The sequence below is a fragment of the Octopus bimaculoides genome, chromosome 21, assembly GCF_046866305.1.
Source record: "Octopus bimaculoides isolate indiv1 chromosome 21, ASM4686630v1, whole genome shotgun sequence".
NCBI classification, from domain to species: Eukaryota; Metazoa; Mollusca; class Cephalopoda; order Octopoda; family Octopodidae; genus Octopus; species Octopus bimaculoides.
Genome location: NC_142948.1, coordinates 3224617 through 3245294, shown reverse-complemented (window position 1 = coordinate 3245294; position 20678 = coordinate 3224617). Strand labels below are relative to the sequence as shown.

Here is a 20678-nt window from a genome sequence, read left to right as displayed (position 1 = left end):
TATATATATATATATATATATATATATATATATATATATATTATATATATATACAAACATATATATATATATATATATATATATATATATATATATACATATATATATATGCAATTCATAATTTAATAGCTTTCAATGTGATACCTATTAAACAGAAATTATTTTTATCTAATGAAAATTTAATAAAATCTACTCATAAGTAAGTGAAATTATGCTAAATACAATTAAATTGAAAATCTTTTTTATCCCTGGCCAGATCGGCAATTCTGAAAACTTTGGGGTGAGAATTTTACACAAATAGAAGCTTTTTTTTTTTTTATCAATTTTTATCCTGAAAATCGTCTGCATAAATTACACAGGTGTGCAAATTATATGGGTTTTTACGGTAGTCAAAAATGCTGTCAAAGGAGTTACCTTAATCATCTTCATACTCATTATTAATTTCTTGAAGAACTTACCTGATATAATGGTTAATATTTCCTTTTAGAGCAATACTGGCATAAAAATAAATGACTGTAGGAGTCCAGAAGATGGCAAAGCAACCAAGAAGCGATGTAACCATGTAAGTTGACTTTCTCTCTTGGCTTGTTATGGCTGACCGTGTCACAGAACATTCCTGAATAGCAATCACTTTGGCCTATCAAAATAAATAAAATATAAAATTTACAACCACATGGTTTCAAGTTCAGTTTCACTGCATGGTACCGTAGGCATTGGTTATTGGTCATAATGAACCAATCACTGTCCACTTAAAGAAGCATCGGTACAATCTGGATGGAACAACCATCACAAGGTATTTTTGTTTGAACTCACAGGTTTGTCAGATTTTTCTCATTGATATTTACATCAATCAATAAACATCAGTCTGTGTGTGTGTGTGTGTGTGTGTGTGTGTGTAGTTCAAATTTACAGAAAACAAGACAAAGGTAGGTAAGGGAACAACAAGCATTTTTGTGGCTTAACATCACATATCTGAATCAGACCGGGGACGAACTGAATCGCCAGCCTATGACTACAAATAGATGGTGTAAAAACCATTCACTGGTTTGCCATGATGAGGCTTACATAAGATTAAATTCAACCATGAATTTCAGTTGTTAAGGGCAAGAATTAAAACTAAAAATTAGTGGACAGCCAGTTTTTACAATTGAATTATAAAGATTTCATATAATGAGAGAAGGTTATGTCGAACTTCTGCTTGCACATGGAAATTACATCAGAGAAACGATTTCAAAGGGAGAATATTATAAGGAGTAATTCACAGCAACAGGAAATAGACAGAGTGATCTACTTCCTATATATATATGCACTATAAGATTGTGTATAAATGCACAGTCACCCCTCAGACCGACTCCACCAGGGTTTACATTGGTGGCATGATTGATTGAAACACTATTATTTTGCACTTCCAAGCACTTTCTCTAATCGTCATCATCATCATCATCATTTAACATCTGTTTTCCATGCTGGCATGGGTTGAGTGTTTTCTCTAATAGTTCCAGGAAACAATCAACCTCCCTCACCACCTGTATACAAGGGGCTACTGAAAAGTTCCTGACTTCAAGGTTATCACAAAAGGCCTGATTGGAGGTCTAAACTTCCTAGTTTTTTTGTTTTTTTTTACAGGGCTTAGAAAAACTGAAGGACCACTGCAATAAGTGTGTGAATCTGGGAGGGAGAATGTATTGAATAAAATCATAATTAACTGATCCTCCTGTATTTTCTTTTACCCAAACCAGGATCTTTCTTCAGCACCCCCTCGTATATATATGAAGGGGTGCTATAAAGTTCCTGGTATTAAGGATATTGCAAAGGGCCTGGATGGAGGTCCAACCTTCCGAGCTCTTTTACAGGGATTAGGAAAACTGAAGGACCGTTGCAATAAGTGAGTGAATCTGGGAGAGGAATACATTGAATAAAATTGTAATTAACTGATTCTCCTGTATTTTCTTTTAACCAAAGCCAGGAACTTTTCACCACCTCCTTGTACACCACCCCACAGCTGAAGTCTGGCCCTATAACCTGTCCAGATATACTGCGTGTGGTGAAATTCCATATATAAGCCTGGGAAAATGGACATTAAAATAATGACGATGTCATTGTAATTCCTCTTCGGATAACAAACACCAAGATTTATTGCAACAACATTGAGTTGACATATAATATCATTGACATATTTACCTGTTTCCGGGCAATTCGTATCAGAGGAACGTATAAGCACGTCATTATGGTCAATGGCAGGAATAGTTGAATGATAAACAGTATATTGGTATGTGCAAACCGGAATATGTTCTCATACCGACAAGCTCCTACGTATTCTCCTGAAAAATAAAAAGAATTATATTTTCATGCTAATTTGAATTAATCCATTCTGTGAACTAATCATCTTAAAAATTTTATTTGCCAAAATACATGCATATACATATAATATACAAACATATTTATATATAGGTATGGTGGTGCAAACAGGAAAAATAGAACACAAAATATGAATATAGTTTGATAAGTGCCAACAGATGAAACTCTCAGCCTTTGAGTCAATCTGTTGCTTCTGCTAATATACATACATCCAACATCATCATCATTTAACGTCCACATTCCATGCTGGCATGGGTTGGACAGTTTGGCATGGAGCTGGCCAGACTCCAGTTATTTGCTGTGGCATGGTTTCTATGGTTGGATGCCCTTCCTAATGCCTATATGAACCCCACTATATGACTGCTACATAGTTATTAAACAGCACTTCCATTATTAACCACAGGAAGGTGAAAAGAAAATTGAACTGGGTTGGATTTAAACTCAAAACATACAGCTACGTAGCAAACATCGGTACATGGAACCTTATTTTATTAGAAAAATGAACACATTTTTTTTACAATGTTGTCCTGGATGTACTAAAAGGATTGGATGGTCACAAATGGAATGTCTTTTATTATAGTTCTCCTCAGTCAAGCTGACCTGAGGCTTAAAACCATCGATAACAACACTACCACTATTATTGTCATAATCATCATCACCCTCATCATTATCACCACCACCATCAACTATTATATGCTAATGACAGAGCTTCAGCACAGTCTCTTTGATCTCCTAAAACACCAGCTAAATTTTGCTCAAATCACACCCTACATTCCAAAATAAGGAAAAGATGCATTAGACAATAGGGTCCAAGATCCCCCTCACAAAGACAAGTTAGTCATGGCTGGAATGTCTTAAATCATAGCTCTGCCTGATTGTGGTTGACCTGGGGCGAAACAAGAAGCACCACCATTCCCACCTGGAAGACAGATTATGAAAGAGAAAGAGCAGAGATGTTTGCTTACCTTCTGGTATGTATATTGTATACAAGAGAATTATTGTTGTCTGGGTGGAGAGCCATATGAAAACAATACAGACCAGGATCCGTTTCTCATTGACATAGTTGTGGTATTTTAATGGGTGAACAACAGCTATGTATCGGATCACAGTGATGCAGACAAGATGGTAGGAAGATCCCAAGTCCAAGGCAAGCACTTCAGTCAATAGAAACTGACAGAGGGACCAAGCTCCTGCAATAGAGGGAATACAAAAACATATACATAAATATATTAATATCACCTGATGAAATGGCGTGGTTGTGCAACAATGTACATTGCATTGTGCAACAAAGTACATTACATGGTGCTCCTTTGGCATGTGATCTACAACTTTAGGTTTCTTTTTAAATTATTTTGAACATACTTAGCATTGTAAATGTATTTTTCCAAAATTATTATTATTTTAATAATAAGAAAACCATATAATAATTTAAATAATCACATAGATCACCCACCAAAGTAAATTTGCTCACAGAGATCACATGGAAAGTGGTACTAGCACAAAGTTAGAGGGGACATTCTCATTTTTCCCCCCAAATCCAATCGTTTTTGAAAAGAAAATGGGCACATTGGATGGCATGGTCCAGTATAGCCTTGAAAAGGCAGGATGGCCATGATTGGAATGACCTTGGTCGCAGGTGAACATAGAATTAGGGTCCGGGCTAAACAATAACAACAAATTACCTTAATTACACATTAGACAATGTGGTCCTGGACAGACAACCTGAAAACAGGGTCAAAATGATTACAGCTTTGAACACAGGTATGCTTAATCAAGATTGACCCAGGGTTAAACAACAACAACAAAAGCAACAACAACAACAACAACAACAACAACAACAACAGCAATAATGATAATAATGGAACATATCAGGATGCATAAATGTGTTGGTTCGGCTGGGAAAGACATGAGCTGTTCTTATATGATAAATAGTTGCAGGAAAATTAACAGCAAACGATGATAAGCTCTTCATCAAAATATCGTTTAACAGATATTTTCAGCCACATAATAGATCATTACTGTTTTAGGGGATGGGTGGAGAGACAGACAGACAGAGTCAGAGAGAGTGGTGGAGAGAGTAAGGGGGAGAGGAAAACACTCTAATGCTAATAAAATGAAAAATAATTTAAGAGAAGCCTAGCAGAAGGTGAAAAAAAGAAAGAAAAAAAAATAAGAAAAAAGAAAGAGAAAGCTATAAGTCACTTGAAATGAAAACAATGAATAAATAATAAAGAAATATAGAAAACACCTCCACAGGGCCATTTTAACTGTGATTTGAGCCCTCAATATACAGGTCGTTTATTATTTGTGTGCAGAGTGGCAGTTTCTATATAAACACATGATAAGTTATTGAAGTGCGACAGCAGCTGATTGTCTCCACTTGAAATGTTTCTTCCTGTGTTTAAAGATGAAATTTCACATCTGTCTCTTATATGACCAGGGCCACTTGTCACTGAATAAAGACAACCTTGGTCGCATGAGGTAATAAAAATGTACAACTTTGATTTGTTGTAGAGAAACTAAAGTAATTCTAGCGATATTTTGTATTGTTTTCAAGAATGAAGATGTGTTCTACAGCAACAACCAAACAATCGATTCATTTATTATTGAAGTACCATTGAGCATGAGTATTTCCACACTAGGAATTGCCCTCTCAGAGAAAAAAAAAAAAACAATGATACATAGAAATTAACTTTAACTCATTAGCTTTTAAACCAGTCATATCCAGCCAAAAAATTCTGCCTGTTTTATTATGTTTAATTCTGTCATGCTCAGCACTGGATTAACCATTAAGTAAAATAAGCATGTGCTTAGGGCATCAAAGGAAGGAGAGAGGGGGGGGGGCACCACAGAAATGTTAAATGGTTTACGGCACAAAAGAAATCACTTTAAACTTGCTAAAATAATAACCAGGATGCCTTTATCTCTATGAAGTATAGACGCAGATGTGTTACATAAGATTAATTTTGAGGGTCTGATCAAAGACTTTGCAATTCAAAAAAGTAGGAGGAAACTTCAAATACAAATAAAATGGAAGTAAACAAAAATAAACATTATTTTCCCTCTTATTGTTTTGTTTCGTTTTGAAAAATAAAAATTTATTTTATGGTTTGCTATTGTTTCTATTTTGAATTACATAATCTTTTATGGGGGCACCAAAATCTTTTAAGTGTTTAGGGCCTTGATGGGTCTTCCTCTGGCCCTGGTCATGCTGTATTCCTAGCAGGAATAGGTAACAAACCATCTTCTGCTGGATTCCCTGTAAAGCAGTAATGAGTGATACACATAGAAAAAGATGATGAACTGATTCTGTCAATTAGTTTGCTCCCAATTGTTATTCTTGAGCTCTATATGCAACTATTTAATTTTCTGCTCAGGAGCCCAGTGGGAGGATAAAGTTAGACACAGGGGCCCAGATCTGAAAGAGTGAAATTGGCCAGATTCAGCCTCTCACAGCTACCTTACTATGTCATTCTAAAAGCAGACAATCACATCAGAGAAAACTCAAAGCTGAGAGATAATGCTTGATTAATTCAAAACGTGAATAAATAAGCATTACATTTGACAGAGTAATCGGAATGCTAAAGGGTCAAACTAGTATATCTTATTTTTTTAGCCAAGAGAGAAGACAGTGTGTATGATTTATTACCAGGCTTCTGTGACTGGAATGATGCAATAAAATGTCCGACTTTGATTAGTTTTAGAGAAACTAAAGTTATTCTGGTGGATATTTTGTATCCGTTTAAAGAATGAGGATTTGTTATATGGCAACAACTAAAGTATTGTTTTATGTAGCATTGCAGTTCCATTGGGAACAAGAACTTCCACACTAAGAATTGCTCTTTGAAGACAGTTCTACTCATCCATCACTTCAAGCAGCTCACCCAGACCAAAACAATTCATTCTCTCCAAGCGTTCCTGTCTTCCACAACATAAATACACCAACACCAGTCGTCAAGAGGTTGTGAGAGAGAGAGAGAGAGAGAGAGAGAGACACACACACACATACACGTACATACATACATACATACATATATATATGATTAAGGCGATGAGCTAGCAGAATCGTTAGCACGCCGGGTAAAATGCTTAGCGGTATTTCGTCTGTCTTTACATTCTGAGTTCAAATTCCACCGAGGTCAACTTTGCCTTTCATCCTTTCAGGGTCGATAAATTAAGTACCAGTTGCATACTGGGGTTGATCTAATCGACAGGCCCCCACCCCAAAAATTTCGAGGCTTGTGCATAGGGTAGGAAAAAAAAAAATTTATATGTGTGTGTGTGTGTGTGTGTGTGTGTGTGTGTGTGTGTGTGTGTGTGTGTGTGTGTGTGTGTGTGTGTGTGTGTGTGTGTGTGTGTGTGTGTGTGTGTGTGTGTGTGTGTGTGTGTGTGTGTATAATGATCTTTCAGTTTCCATCTACCAAATCCACTCACAAGGCTTTGGTTGATCCAAGGCTAATATTAGAAGACACTTGCCCAAGGTGCCATGCAGTGGGACTGAGCCTGGAACCATGTGGTTGGCAAGCAAACTTCTTATCACACAGCCATGTCTTTGGTTTCCCAAATCCCAAGTATTGGTGCTAAACCAGGAAATGAATTAAGCCCGTTAATCTAAGTAGACCACAGAAGGATTAGAATTCAGAATGCAAAGAGCCAGAATAAATACCACAAGGCACCTGATCCAATGTTCTTACAGTTTCACCATCCCCCTTCCCACCCCATGGTGGCATTTTGTTTTATCAACTTTGAAAGGATGAAGGCACAAAGCCTGGAAACACTTCTGACTGGATCTCCTGCTACACCTCTACAAACCCTAGAAAACATTCACATTGGAGTATCACTCACATTCAAGTACCACTCACACAGAAATGATATTCATACTAGAGTACAACTCACACTGGAGTAATGCTCCCACTGAAGACTTCTCACAGTGGAGTATCACTCACATTGAAGACTACTCCTAATGGAGTATCACTCACACTGAAGTGCTACTCCAACTGGAGTGTTACTCACCTCTATGAAACAGTGCTGCTGTTACAATCATCAACATCCAAATCCAAGACTGAATCTAAATGACGCCTATTGAAGTAATTAGAAACAATCTAATCCTCAACAGACCTCAATCGCTGACAACCACTAACAACAACAATAGCCTCTGCTGCTCTGAACTATCAACTCTCTACTTTTCTTCTTCCAAGCCCCAGTCACCCATCCAGTTCACATCTCTCTCTCTCTCTCTCTTGTCATTCACAGTGCATCACATCTCTTCTTACTTGGTCATGTCATTGTCTAAGATAACACTCATTAAACAGACAAAGTAATTAGAGAGACAAAAGTACACTTCTACAATTTCCAATTACTTCAAGAAACAATTAGAATCTCATGAGAATTATAGACATAGTTCCTTCGATACATATCAAGTTGCAATTTTCTTTCAAACTCTCCAGGCATTTTACATAGTGTATCAATATGGTGATGGAATCTCTAGCAAGATATCCGCATTTTTATCAATTCCAGACTTTGATACTTAGAAGACATTTAATACTTTTGGAAGTAAACCAATTACAAGACAAATGTTGAGTGTGTTTTGAATTGGAATTTAGACAAAGTTGGAATTTAGAATGAAATATATCATTTCAAGAACAGTAGTTTATTTAGATTCATCAAAATCACTGGAATTCTTCTGATCACAAATAGTTCTTCTGTTTCAGAATTTATCTCACCAATTCTCACCCCAACCTCTACCACACACACACACACACACACACATACACATAAATAGTAAATTCAAACAGTAAAATCTATTCGCCAACAGAATGTGGCAGTCCTACACAGGATGATGTTACTACTGTTTAACCCCAGGAAAACATCTTTTCCAGCTGCCTACCGACACACAATTTGTGTCCATATACAGACACAAACTGTATATGGGGTTTGTGAAGGAAGGGAAAAGTAAGAAGAAAAAAGTTTGAGAGGGTGGGGGAGGTAAAGGAGTCATGGCTTTTGTATCAGTGTGGTCAGACTTAAGATTAAATTTTATTTTTATACATAACAATATTGTTTATAAACAATCACCCATAGTACCCCAAGATAAAATTTCCTCTGTATTAACATCCTAGGTTTTATTAGTGTCTTGCCCCTTTAACTGGTAATTAACATCATGATTTAGAGTCTTCCCCTACCCAGCCTCTTTTTATAAACAGTTACTCTATATCCAATTTACTACTCCTAATGTCTTCTTCCCTCCCTGAAGAAAAGGGATACGTATGACAATATTTATGATCATACCTAGCCATGAGCTGTCAGCTCACTCTTGCCCTTTATTCTAAACAGACACAGTCCTAGTCTTAGATTTAGTAGTTGATAAAAAGACAAATAAATTGGAAATGAACTACAATCCTTTACAAGCTATGACCCCAGTGGGCTTCATGCGTTTCTTGGAAGTGTAGTCTATTCTTAGCTACAATAGTGACAACATGAATCTCTTCCATCTTCTTGCTCTGTTAAAGCATTTGAGAAAAATTATATTAATGTGTCCAACTGGTTAAAATTCTATTTATTTGTGCAGCAGAAGATGGCACTGCATCTAAATTGATGTAATGACTGCATTGTTCAATTAAAAGGAGACGCTTGAAACTGTTGTACTGCATCACTTATTTTGATTTTATTCACCTTACTTCGAGCTGTGTGGATAATACCGGACTAACTTGGTGCTTCAACTTAAGTACCTAATTCAACTAAATCTCAAGTATATATATATATATATATATATATATATATATATATATATATATATATATATATATATATATATATATATACGATGGACTTCTTTCAGTTTCCATCTTTGTGGAGACTTTTGTAATCCATGACCAACTTGCGTGGCATAAATAAAACCATACTTAAATGTTCACAAGGTGTCGATAAATCATTCACAGACACCCTCAACAAACACCGACCAGCAACACATATCTGGCCATAGAGAAAGGTTACCTTACTTCAGCTACCCCCCACCTCTCCTTCCCCCTCAACCAGCATTGAATATATGTGTGATTTCTATGTTTCCTAGATATACCAGGCATCAATAAATTTTGCATCCAGAATTCTAAAAACTGTCAAATGTTCCATAAGCAGAGTCAGAAAATGGTTAAGTGAGACTGCACAGTTTTGCTATTAATCATACAGTAGAATATGACACCAATTATTGATACAATATTGAGTATACCATGGACAAAAGAATGTGTGTGTGTGTTTGCAGAGGTTACCTAATGAATAATGGCTGAACGGAAGTGGGTGAAAGCAAGTGTTTTCTAGGAGAGGCGATGGGGTATGTAGTGGTTAATGTCACTAACTGGGTGTGAGAGTGACAAGTGCGGCTGAGCAGTTGTGTGTGAGTGTAGAAGTGAGTGAGTGTGGTAAGAGTGAAGTGTGAGTGCATGTAAGGTGAGTGAGTGTGGTGAGAGTGGAGAGTGTGTGGGGTGGAGAGTGGAAGGTGAGTGTGTGGGGTGGAGAGTGGAAGGTGAGTGTGTGTAGGAGTGATGAGTGAGTGTGTATGTAGGAGTGAAGGTGTGTGAGTAAGAGTGGGGTGTGAATGTATGAACGAAGAGTTAGAAAAGAGATTGAGTGTGAGTTGGAGTGAAGTGAGTGTATCTAAGAGTGTGAATGAAGTGTGAGTGCAAGTAAGAAAGGAAAGTGAAAGTAGACAGTAAATGAATGAATCAATGCAGTGAGAGTGGATATAGTAGAGAGTGGAGAGTGGATGTAAGTAAAGGCGGGTGTGAGTGTAGTAAGAGTAGAGAGTGAGAGAGAGAAACTGTTTGAGTAAGTGTGAAGGAGGTAGAAGTGGTGGTTGCAATACGAGCATTATTGACACAATATAACATAAAAGCATGGCAGTGAGATCTGTTCTTCTGTTGACATATTAAGATGGGGACGATAACCAACACACTAGCATAGCAGGATGCCTGCGATGTTGATACGAGAGGATGTCAATCTAACAGGCTAAGACAATAAACAACTCTTTTTAGGTGTCAACGAGATATCATAGATGTGGGGATAAGATGCAGGGGGGTAAGGATGTCTAGTTGTTTAACAGTGAGTAGCGTAGAGGAGGTAAAAGGAAACCAAGTCAACCGTTGACGCCATGGAGAGCAACTGTTCCAAAGCAAAAAAAAATCAACTGTTGTTTATGATAGAGAGCCAGGAAGTGAGTGGTCTGTTGGGGGTTGTTAGGGCCCCCACTCTCTGCAAAAGTTGAGATGAAAGCAAGAGTGTCCAGGAGAACTGAAGTGGCTGACGACAGGTTTAAGTAATCCAGCAAATGCTCTCTGAAGGTCTCAGTTTACTTCTGATTGGTTTCTTCTCGCTTTAATCTCTTTAATCTCTTTAATCTCTTACCTCTTTCAGTCATTAGACTGTGGCCATGCTGGGGCACTGCCTTGAAGAAATCAACCCCCAGAACTTATTTAGCTTGTTACTTATTCTATCGGTTTCCTTTGCCAAACCGCTAAGTTATGAGGATGTAAATACACCAACACCACTTGTCAAGCAGTGGTGAGGGACAAACACACACATAAATATATGATAGGCTTCTTTCAGTTTCTGTCTACTAAATCTACTCACAAGGCTTTGGTCAGCCTGAGGCTATAACAGAAGACACTTGTCCATCCATTAAATATTTCTCATTGTTAATATATTTATCCTACACAGAGTACTGCATACATAACAATGCCATGGGGTTAACGCATCAGGTCGAGAATAATTTATGGTAGCCAGCAACAAGTAGTATGGGAGCTTTTATGAGTTCATTGGTAGGCATTTGCCATATACAAAATACAAAGATACACACATGTATGTATGTGTGAGTATAAATGTGTGTGTGTGTTTCTCCTTATCCTGACATCATGTGACAGTCGTAAATGAATGTCACTGTCATATAAGCAGTGTCATTCATTTCTAATATTCTACAAAAAACTTGTATGAAAGAAATATCACCCTGCTTGAACAGGGTTTTGGGTTGATGACAGGAAGGGCATCAGGCTGTAGGAGATCTCTCCCAATAAACTCAGGCAAGCATCATGGAAAAGTGATGATGATTGATATATATATTACCATACTGCTGCCGATCAATCAAATATAAGTTGATCTCCATCAGATATAACTTGTCATCTCCAACTTTGATACTTTATTTGTTATTCATTTCAACATGATTACTTTCCCACGGCTTTTTGCATTTTGTTTCCATGAATCAATATTTTTTTTATATATATTTCCATATTTTTGTCTTAAACATTTGCTAAATTTTGACTTCTAGTTACAAGATTTTGATGCTTTGATCTAAAATTCAAGTTATTAATCCAGATTATTAGATATCCTATGTCAATGTAACTACAAGCGTCAGCCACTCTATGAAAGCATCATCTTTCTTGATAATCCTGCTATAACAAGGAATTCTGTAATGCAAAACTTGTTTTCTCCATTGACTTCCCTATTGTAAACTGAGATAATTTCTGGCAGAATTTTTTAAATATATCATCATCATCATCAACATCATCATCAACATCATCATCATTTAACGTCTATCGTCCATTCTGGCATGGCTTGGACAGTTTGACAGGAGCTGGTAAGCCAGAGGGCTGCACCAAGTTCCACTGTTTGATCTAGCATGGTTTTTACAGATGAGTGCCCTTCATATTGCCAACCACTTTACTGAGTGGAATGGGTGCTTTTTTTTTAAGTGGCACCAGCACTGGTGAGATCTATTTTGGCATGGTTCTTGGTTTTATGGCTGGGTGCACCTCCTAATGCTAACCACTTTACAGAGTGTGGGCTGGGTGCTTTTTACATGGCACCAGCACCAGTGAGGTCACCAAGTAGCTTGCAAGACAAAAGACCCCCTTCAAATGAGAAGGGGAGTTGATGTTGAGGGATGTGGCTTTGTGCCAAGTGATGAGAAGTTAAACCATGACAGTTGGAATAGACGCAGGTGTCTTACTGCCGAGGAGATACATAACTACCCCAGTTGGGGAGATGGAGAAAGAAAGATATACAAATACTGAGATTTTAGGTTTTAGAACGGTTAACATTTACCCAAGTTTCTGTAAATGTACAAGGACAGGTCATATCCCAGTATTAAATCCATAATCAGTTTCTATAATGCAGCTTATGCCAGTGTTTGCATGCATGGGTTGTGTGTCTATATATGTATAGAATGAAGATGGGGAAGATATGCAGTGATAAACATCCAATACCAAAATTTGGCATTGAAAGTTACAGAAACAACAGAACAGGTTGCCACTGCATAATGCCAAAGGCCCCAATATTACCATCTGGGTACAGGACCAGATAGAGCAACAGATTGGGTTTCAAAGGTCCACAGTCTTTGAAAGGGACACAGGCTTTAATATCATCCCAAAAAGTCTGCAAGTGGATGTAGGTGTCTTCAAAACAGAACTGGATCTCCTCCTGTCAAAAGTTCCAGATGAATCCATCTTGTGGTAGGAAAGACAGGTAAAGGCAACAACATCAGACTCCCTCATTCATCGAATACCCATTATCAGAGGAGGTTTTAAGTAGTGAAAGTATAGCAAAGCTAACAAAGGTGCCCCAGCATGACCACAGCTCTCTCCCAAGAGGGGCAAGACAGTTATATGTAGCTACATAGATATTGTTACATACAAATAGTTTTATAGACACATAAGTAAAACTATGTCTGTGTAACTATGTTAAATATTCCTACGGAACTGTTTCTTTATAACTTTTGCTGAATTGCTATGTTATGGGGACATAAGCAAACCAACATTGGTTGTCAAGTGGTGGTGGGACACATTTACACACACACAAATGTACGATGGGCTTCTTTTAGTTTCTGTCAACCAAATCCACCCACAAAGCTATAGTAGAAAATACATGCGCAAGGTGCAACACAGTGGGACTGAACCCAGAACCATTTGATTGGGAAGCAAGCTTCTTAACACACAGACATGCCCTCACCTATATATATATATATATATATATATATATATATATATATATATATATATATATGTATATATATATATATAAAACTATGTATATGTCACTGTATGTGTGTGTGTGTGTGTGTGTGTGTGTGTGTGTACAAGTGTGTGTTCTTTGTGTGTCTTATTCAATTGATTGGTTGCAGATGATTTTCTTCAAAATTCTGGATTCTGAAAAACCAATTTGTTTGGCTTGTCTCAAACCATCTTCAGTTGATACAGGCATACACACACACACACACACACACACATACACATGCGTATATGTGTTTGTCTAGTCTTTAATTAAACTGATGATTGATGAATATTCTAGATTAAGAAAATATTCCAGAACCAAACCAAACCAAATATCAATGTAAACAATTTCTCTATAAAAATAAAACACAGAAACAACAAAAAATGCATACACAGAGTCTCTCTCTCTCTCTCTCTCTCACAGTCTCTCTCTCTCTCTCTCTCTCTCTCTCTCTCTCTCTCTCTATCTCTCTCTTACAGTCTCTCTTTTCCCACTTTCTGTCACAGTTTCTCTGTTACAGTCTCTCTGCTACACTCTCTCTCTTTTCCCACTCACTCTCTTTTCCCACTCACTCTTTCTCCCTCCCTCTCTCTCTCTCTCACACACAGTCTCTCTCTTTTCCCACTTCATCATTTAATATTTTCCACCCGGGCATGGGTGGATGATTTGACAGCTGGCAAGGCTGGGAGCCATGCCAGACTCCAGTTGTCTGTGTTGGCATGGCTTCTACAACTGGATGCCCTTCCTAATGACAACTACTTTACAGAGTGTATTGGGTGCTTTTCCCATGGCACCAGCACAAGTATCTTTTATGTGGCACCACCACCAGTGATTTCTATGTGGCACCAGTGCCTTTTATGTGGCACCACCACCAGTGATTTCTATGTGGCACCAGTGCCTTTTATGTGGCACCAACACCAGTAATTTTCACATGGCACCAGAGCTTTTTATGTGACACCATTACCAACAGAGTCACTAAGTACCTTGCAAGCATCAGGCCCTAAAATCCAACTTCAAACCACTCCCCAACCAAGCCCCTAGTAGCATGGAAAAGAAAAAGAAAGCAAAAATAGGCATTAAACAAACAAACAATTTCACAAGCCCTGGGCCAACTCAAAGCTTTGATGAAAGACCCTGACTACATGGGTGAGGGGGGGGGGGGGGTCCAAGACCAAAGCCCCATTATTACAAAGTAATCTTCTTAATCAGATGATTTCAAAACAAACTGCTTGACCATGTGGCCATACCCGCCCTTGGTGGTTTTGTTTGTCAATTAACAGGTGTGATTCATTTTATTTTCAAGCATTTCTAAATCAAAATATTTGAATATTTATTGGAGATGAATTGGTTGAAGACTAAAGCTTCATATCTGCTTTAGAACAATTGTTATCCCTGAAGGAAGAAGATGTGTATGTTTAGTGTGTTCATCCATATCACTTTAGTTGTGTATGAGGGTCTCCTTAATCATAGGGGTCTATGGGGGAGAAGATTTGAGCTTTATCGTAAGATTTTAAATATACATCATTGATGAGAATGATGACGATGGTGGAGATGGTGACAATGATGATGATGATGATGATAATGTTGGTGATGATGAAAGCAAGGACAATTATGGTGATAATGAGGATGATGGTGGTGGTGGTGACGATGTTGTTGGTGCTGATAATAATGATCATGATGGTGACGATGATGATGATGTTGGTGATGATGATGATGACAATGACGTAATGATATCTCTGTTAACAATGATGATGAGGAGGAGGAGGAGGAGGATAAACATGAAATCTCATTCTCTGACCACCCCCACTCCACCCACCTTTCACTGCCTGATAATTGAATAGCTATTGATCTATATTGATTTCATATTACACAATACTCCACAAAGACCAAAACCAAAATAAATAAATAAATAAATAAAATCCCATGCCCACCCCACAAGAAAAAAAACGAAAAGAAAACAATGAAAGTGTTTCAAAACAACAAACGAAAACAAAAGGAAAACACTTAAGGAAAACAATAATATTGACTCAAAGATAATGGATTATTATTTTCTCCTTTTTTTTTTAACTCTAATCCGCCAAATCTCCTGCTAAGGAATACCCTGAGATAAACATGGAAGAATCCACACCTGGTTTTGATATTTGATATCCACAGCCTTTGATATTTAAACCACTTTGATATTGAAAGAAAGAAAGAAAGAAAGCAAGAAAGAAAGAAAGGGAGGGACTGGATTATGGATATGACACAAGACAGAATTCAAAGAAATATTTTCAATGTTTATTCTATTAAAAAAAACAGAAAATGTTTATTTTGTCATTTATTCTAGTTTGAATTTATTAATGAGATGCATAAAGCATTTTATTAGATGCATGATGATTTAAAATATCCTTTGAGCATACACACATGCACACACACACACACACACACACACATATACACACACATACAGGCACACAGATATGCACACATGTGTCTATGTGTGTGTTTGGTAGTAAAAACAGCGTAAATGGAACTCAAAGCATCAACGAGTATGTGTGTGTGTATGTATATATATATATATATATATATATATATATAGAGAGAGAGAGAGAGAGAGAGAGAGAGAGAGAGAGAGAGAGAGAGAGACAGAGAGAGAGAGACAGAGAGAGAGAGACAGAGAGAGAGAGACAGAGAGAGAGAGACAGAGAGAGAGAGACAGAGAGAGAGAGACAGAGAGAGAGAGACAGAGAGAGAGAGACAGAGAGAGAGAGACAGAGAGAGAGAGACAGAGAGAGAGAGACAGAGAGAGAGAGACAGAGAGAGAGAGAGACAGAGAGAGAGAGACAGAGAGAGAGAGACAGATAAATAGATAGATAGATATACACATACACATTCATATATTTATATACATACACACACATACATACCCCTTTCTCTCTCTCTCTCTCTCTCACCAACACACACACACACACACAAACTCATATTTGTATAAAATGGCCCTTCAGTCTCCATCTATCCAACCCACTCTCAAGGCTTCAGTCTGCCTAGGGGACTAAGATATAAAATACTCGGGCGAGCGATACAACATCCACTTGGACTGAACCTGAAACCTCATGATTCAGAAGCTAACTTTTTAACCAAACAGCCATGCCCGCACTGCTTCTATTTGTAAATATTGGTAAATGCTTTGCAAGAGGAGAGAGAGAAAGAAAGAGACTATCAATTAACCAAGAACAAACGAAGAAGGTCCATATTTTCAAGAGATCAATAAGTGTATGTTGTAACATCACATTACATAATGATAATAATAATAATAATAATATAATAATAATAATGACGATGATGATGATACCGTGCAACAACAAAACCAAACATTAGTTTAAGAGGTTATGTTCGTGTAACAGCACAAGCTAAATATTGTCTTGACCAGGAAAATGAATTCTTCGTTACCGATAACCAATTAAACCGGTAATTAATACGGTGAGCGTGATGTGATTTATCCAAACACTTCACTTAATGTTAGCGCTAATGCAACAGAATGGGTTACTTGACAAGACGCTTCTAAAGATGTGGCATCTTATCTTGAAAGTCATTGGTAGCCAGAAGTGTGGATTTTAGATTTCATAGGATAGATCTATGTTCAGTTTTTAAGTGTCTTGGTGGTCGTTGTTGTTGCTGTTGTTATTGGATCATTTCTGGTCAGATAAAGTATTTCATCTGTTACTGTTAGGTGAAGGATATGGCTACGAGGCTAAGAAGTTTGCTTTGTAACTCTGTAGTGTCAGGTTCAGTCCCAGGCCAACCAAATCCTTGAGAGTGGATTTGCTAAACAGAAACTGAAAGAAGCTTGTCACGTGTGTATGTGCATGTATGTGTGTGAATATATATATATATATATATCTATATATATATATATATAGGCCAGTGCCACAACAGACAGGCTCCCATGCTGGTGGCACATAAAAATCACCATTTGAGCGTGGTCAATGCCAGTGCTGCCTGACTGGGCAATGTGCTGGTGGGCACATAAAAATCACCCACAACACTCTTGGTATGGTTGGTGTTAGGAAAGGCATCCAGCTGTAGAAACCTTGCCAGGTCAGATTGGAGCCTGGTGCAGCTTCCTGGTTTGCCAGTCCTCAGTCAAACTGTCCAAACCATACCAGCATGGAAAGTGGATGTTAAATGATGATGATGATATATATATATATATATATATATATATAGATAGATAGATAGATAGATAGATAGATAGATAGATAGATAGATAGATAGATAGATAGATAGATAGATAAAGAAATGTAAAGATCTGAAAACAGAGATAACCAAATTCCATAAAAAACACACATAAAACTGATTCTGGTAGTTTTGCCACTTTAAATAATGAAACAAAACTTTGAATGTCTCATTCGAGATATTCACACCAATTTCTGATTTCCAAACAATACTGAATCGGTATCAAGCCACAGATCTAAGAAAAATCTAATCTGGCAAAGTGATCACTTCTCCCTCCATTACAAAAATAATCTCAATAATAATAATATGAATAATAATAATAATAATAGTAATAGTAATAATAATAATAATAGCTGCCTTGTGAAATATTTAGAAATAAATATGCAGCAAAGTGCATGACCAAAACTTGCATAACTTGCAGAAATGCATAAGACAAAATTGCTGCAATAAATGTTGCATATTTATTGCAGAGAATAACAATCAATATAGTTGAAAATAATAAAAACAAATACAAACAAAGAAACCTACACATAGTCATGAGACATCCAATTTGAACTCAGAACATAAAGACAGACGAAATGCTGCTAAGCATTTTGCCAAGGATGCTAACAATACTGTTAGTTTGCTTCCTTAATAATGATAATCTTATAATAATTCTGCTTGTCATTGTGTTACTTAGCCCATTGGTAACACTTTCACGTGATTAGAGAAAAGGAGAGAGAGAAAGAGGGGGAGGGAATGTAATTGTAAAGTTTTCATGTGATCAGTTGAAGGGAAAGAAAGTAGAGAGAAAAAGGAGAGAGAGAGAGAAAAGAGGATAAGGTGAAGTGTGAGACAGAAAGAGGAAGAAAGGAAAAGTGGGAGAGAGGCATCTATGATGTGAGGCAGGAGGAATGTAATATTTATTACGTGGTTAAAAAAGTTAGTTAAAGGTAGAGGAAGGGAGTTAAAAATATAATTTTAGCAGAGGGGTGATGTTCTGATGGTGAGGTTAAAGAAAGGCAGAGAGAGAGGATGGAAAGAGAGAGGGAGAGAGAGAGAGTGATGATGGTGGTGATGGTAGTGGTGGTCGTGATTGGATAGTGAAAAGTGTATGTTTTTTAACTGAACTAAGTTTTTTATATCACCCATCATTTAATGCATGCGTATAAGTGCAATTCTGTGAAATATTCATGCTTATTTGAGTGGCAGATATACGCAATTTAACTAAAGGTTGTATCATATGTATAGGAGATTTTTTTTTTGTTTATAGGGGAAATGGAAAAATACAAATGAATATTTATCTTATGAGTGGTGTGCATTAAGTCTATAAAATTATACATGGAGTATATAAAGTGTATGCATATATATATATATATATATATATATATATATGAAGTGCATTAAGTAATCATATTCCAATTTCTTTCACTTTTCAATGAGAAGTGACTATCTTCTCATACAGACACAACACAGGCTACGCTTTCAGGCTTTTTGAATAAAGATTTCAGAAACAACCTAATAGGTGTACCATTGATTCCATGAAATGTTCACGGGTCCCACAAGTAATAATAACAACAACAATTATAAATAGTAATAAATAGCAACAACAACAACAATTGGAATGATACTTACCAAGAGGTTCGCTGATAGCCGATATCTCGATGTGTGACAAATTATATATGGGGTAGACAAAACCCTGTAGAAGGTCGGAGAAGCCCAAACTGAGAAGAAACCAGTTACAACAATATTGTAATTGGCGGTGTCTTATTATTGTACTAATTACCAGTGAATTGCCAGTTAAATTAACGACGGCCACCAAACAGAACACTCCATAATAATAAATGTAGAATTCCCAGCTTTCGTTTTGCAGATCCAATTCCTCATTTTCACCAGACGTTTCATTCGGTGCCAACAGAGGAACCATTGTGGATAACGGTTGTGTCCAGTTTTTCATCTGCATAAACAAACATATATACATAAATACATATACATAAATACATATATACTACATATACATATACATAAATACATACATATATATAAATTGCCATTTATGTATCAACTCTTGTATTCATTTATTCTTTTAATTGCTTCAGTCATTTGACTGTGGCCATGCTGGAGCACCACCTTTTAGCCGAACAAATCGACCTCTGGACCTATTCTTTGTAAGCTTGGTACATATTTTATCAGTCTCTTTTGCCAAACCACTAAGTTACAGGGATGTAAATACACCAACATTGGTTGTTAAGCGATGGTGAAGGGACAAATACAGACAAAAACACACACACATCTCTCTCTCTCTCTCTCTCTCATATATATATATATATATATATATATATATATATATATATATATATACATATATATATATATATATTGCAGCAATATATATATATATAATAAATGGCGGTGCCCCAGCATGGCCACAGCTCAAGAGCTGAAACTAGACAAAATGAAAAAATGAAAATGATATGTGTGTGTGTGTGTGTGCGTGTGTAGTCAAAAGATGAGAGCCAGGGATGCGCAATATAGAAAACATTGTAGTGCTCAAATGATTTGAACCTAAACTCCAAAGACTTTACCAAGAACTAGGTCCAAGAGATAAAGAGTGGCAATATCTTCATCCATCTCTCTTCCTCTATGTGTATATATATATTTATATATATATAATGTATTCCAGTGGATACCAAGTTCAAAAGGATCATTATCACTCAATGTCCATTTTTTTTATGCTGATACAGGCTGGATCGTTTAACAGGATCTGACAAGCTGCAGGATTGCATCAAGCACCAATGTAGGCCTGGTTTCTACAGCTGGCAGCCATTCCTACCACCAACTACTTCATGTGCCTACTGAGTGGTTTCTTCTTACCACTCGCCCTACCAAGTGTTGAGAAGCTAAAGCATGACAGGAAGAGGTGCAGATGTCTTGACGTAGAAGAGACACATGGCCTTCCTGCATTATGTCTACTACTTGTAGTTGAGAAGACATTCATACGGATGTGCGTGCATGTGTGGGTGGGGTTGGGGTTGGGGTTGAGGCAGCTCCAACCAATCAGTTCACCATGTCCCTGACAGTCCACATCTGAC

General features: G+C 37.1%; 1 protein-coding gene across 1 annotated transcript; it reads right to left on the bottom strand.

The window, feature by feature from the left end:
• Nucleotides 1–384: 384 nt before the first annotated feature.
• LOC106884118 (histamine H2 receptor) lies at nt 385–19531 on the bottom strand. The gene is made up of 4 exons (XM_014935340.3): nt 19222–19531; nt 3324–3548; nt 2182–2321; nt 385–637 (listed from the first exon to the last, which is right to left on the bottom strand). The coding sequence occupies exons 1-4, from the start codon at nt 19511–19513 to the stop codon at nt 455–457; spliced, it is 840 nt and encodes a 279-aa protein (XP_014790826.3). The 5' UTR covers nt 19514–19531; the 3' UTR covers nt 385–454.
• Nucleotides 19532–20678: the final 1147 nt, after the last annotated feature.

What these genes read in the sequence shown, in the direction of transcription:
- LOC106884118 (XM_014935340.3), bottom strand. Translation starts at nt 19,513, where the DNA reads ATGGTTCCTCTGTTGGCACCGAATGAAACGTCTGGTGAAAATGAGGAA. An exon ending in GGCTATCAGCGAACCTCTTG is followed by an intron (nt 3,549 to 19,221) that starts GTAAGTATCATT and finishes CCTCTATTGCAG; the next exon opens with GAGCTTGGTCCCTCTGTCAG. An exon ending in TACGAATTGCCCGGAAACAG is followed by an intron (nt 638 to 2,181) that starts GTAAATATGTCA and finishes TTATTTTGATAG; the next exon opens with GCCAAAGTGATTGCTATTCA.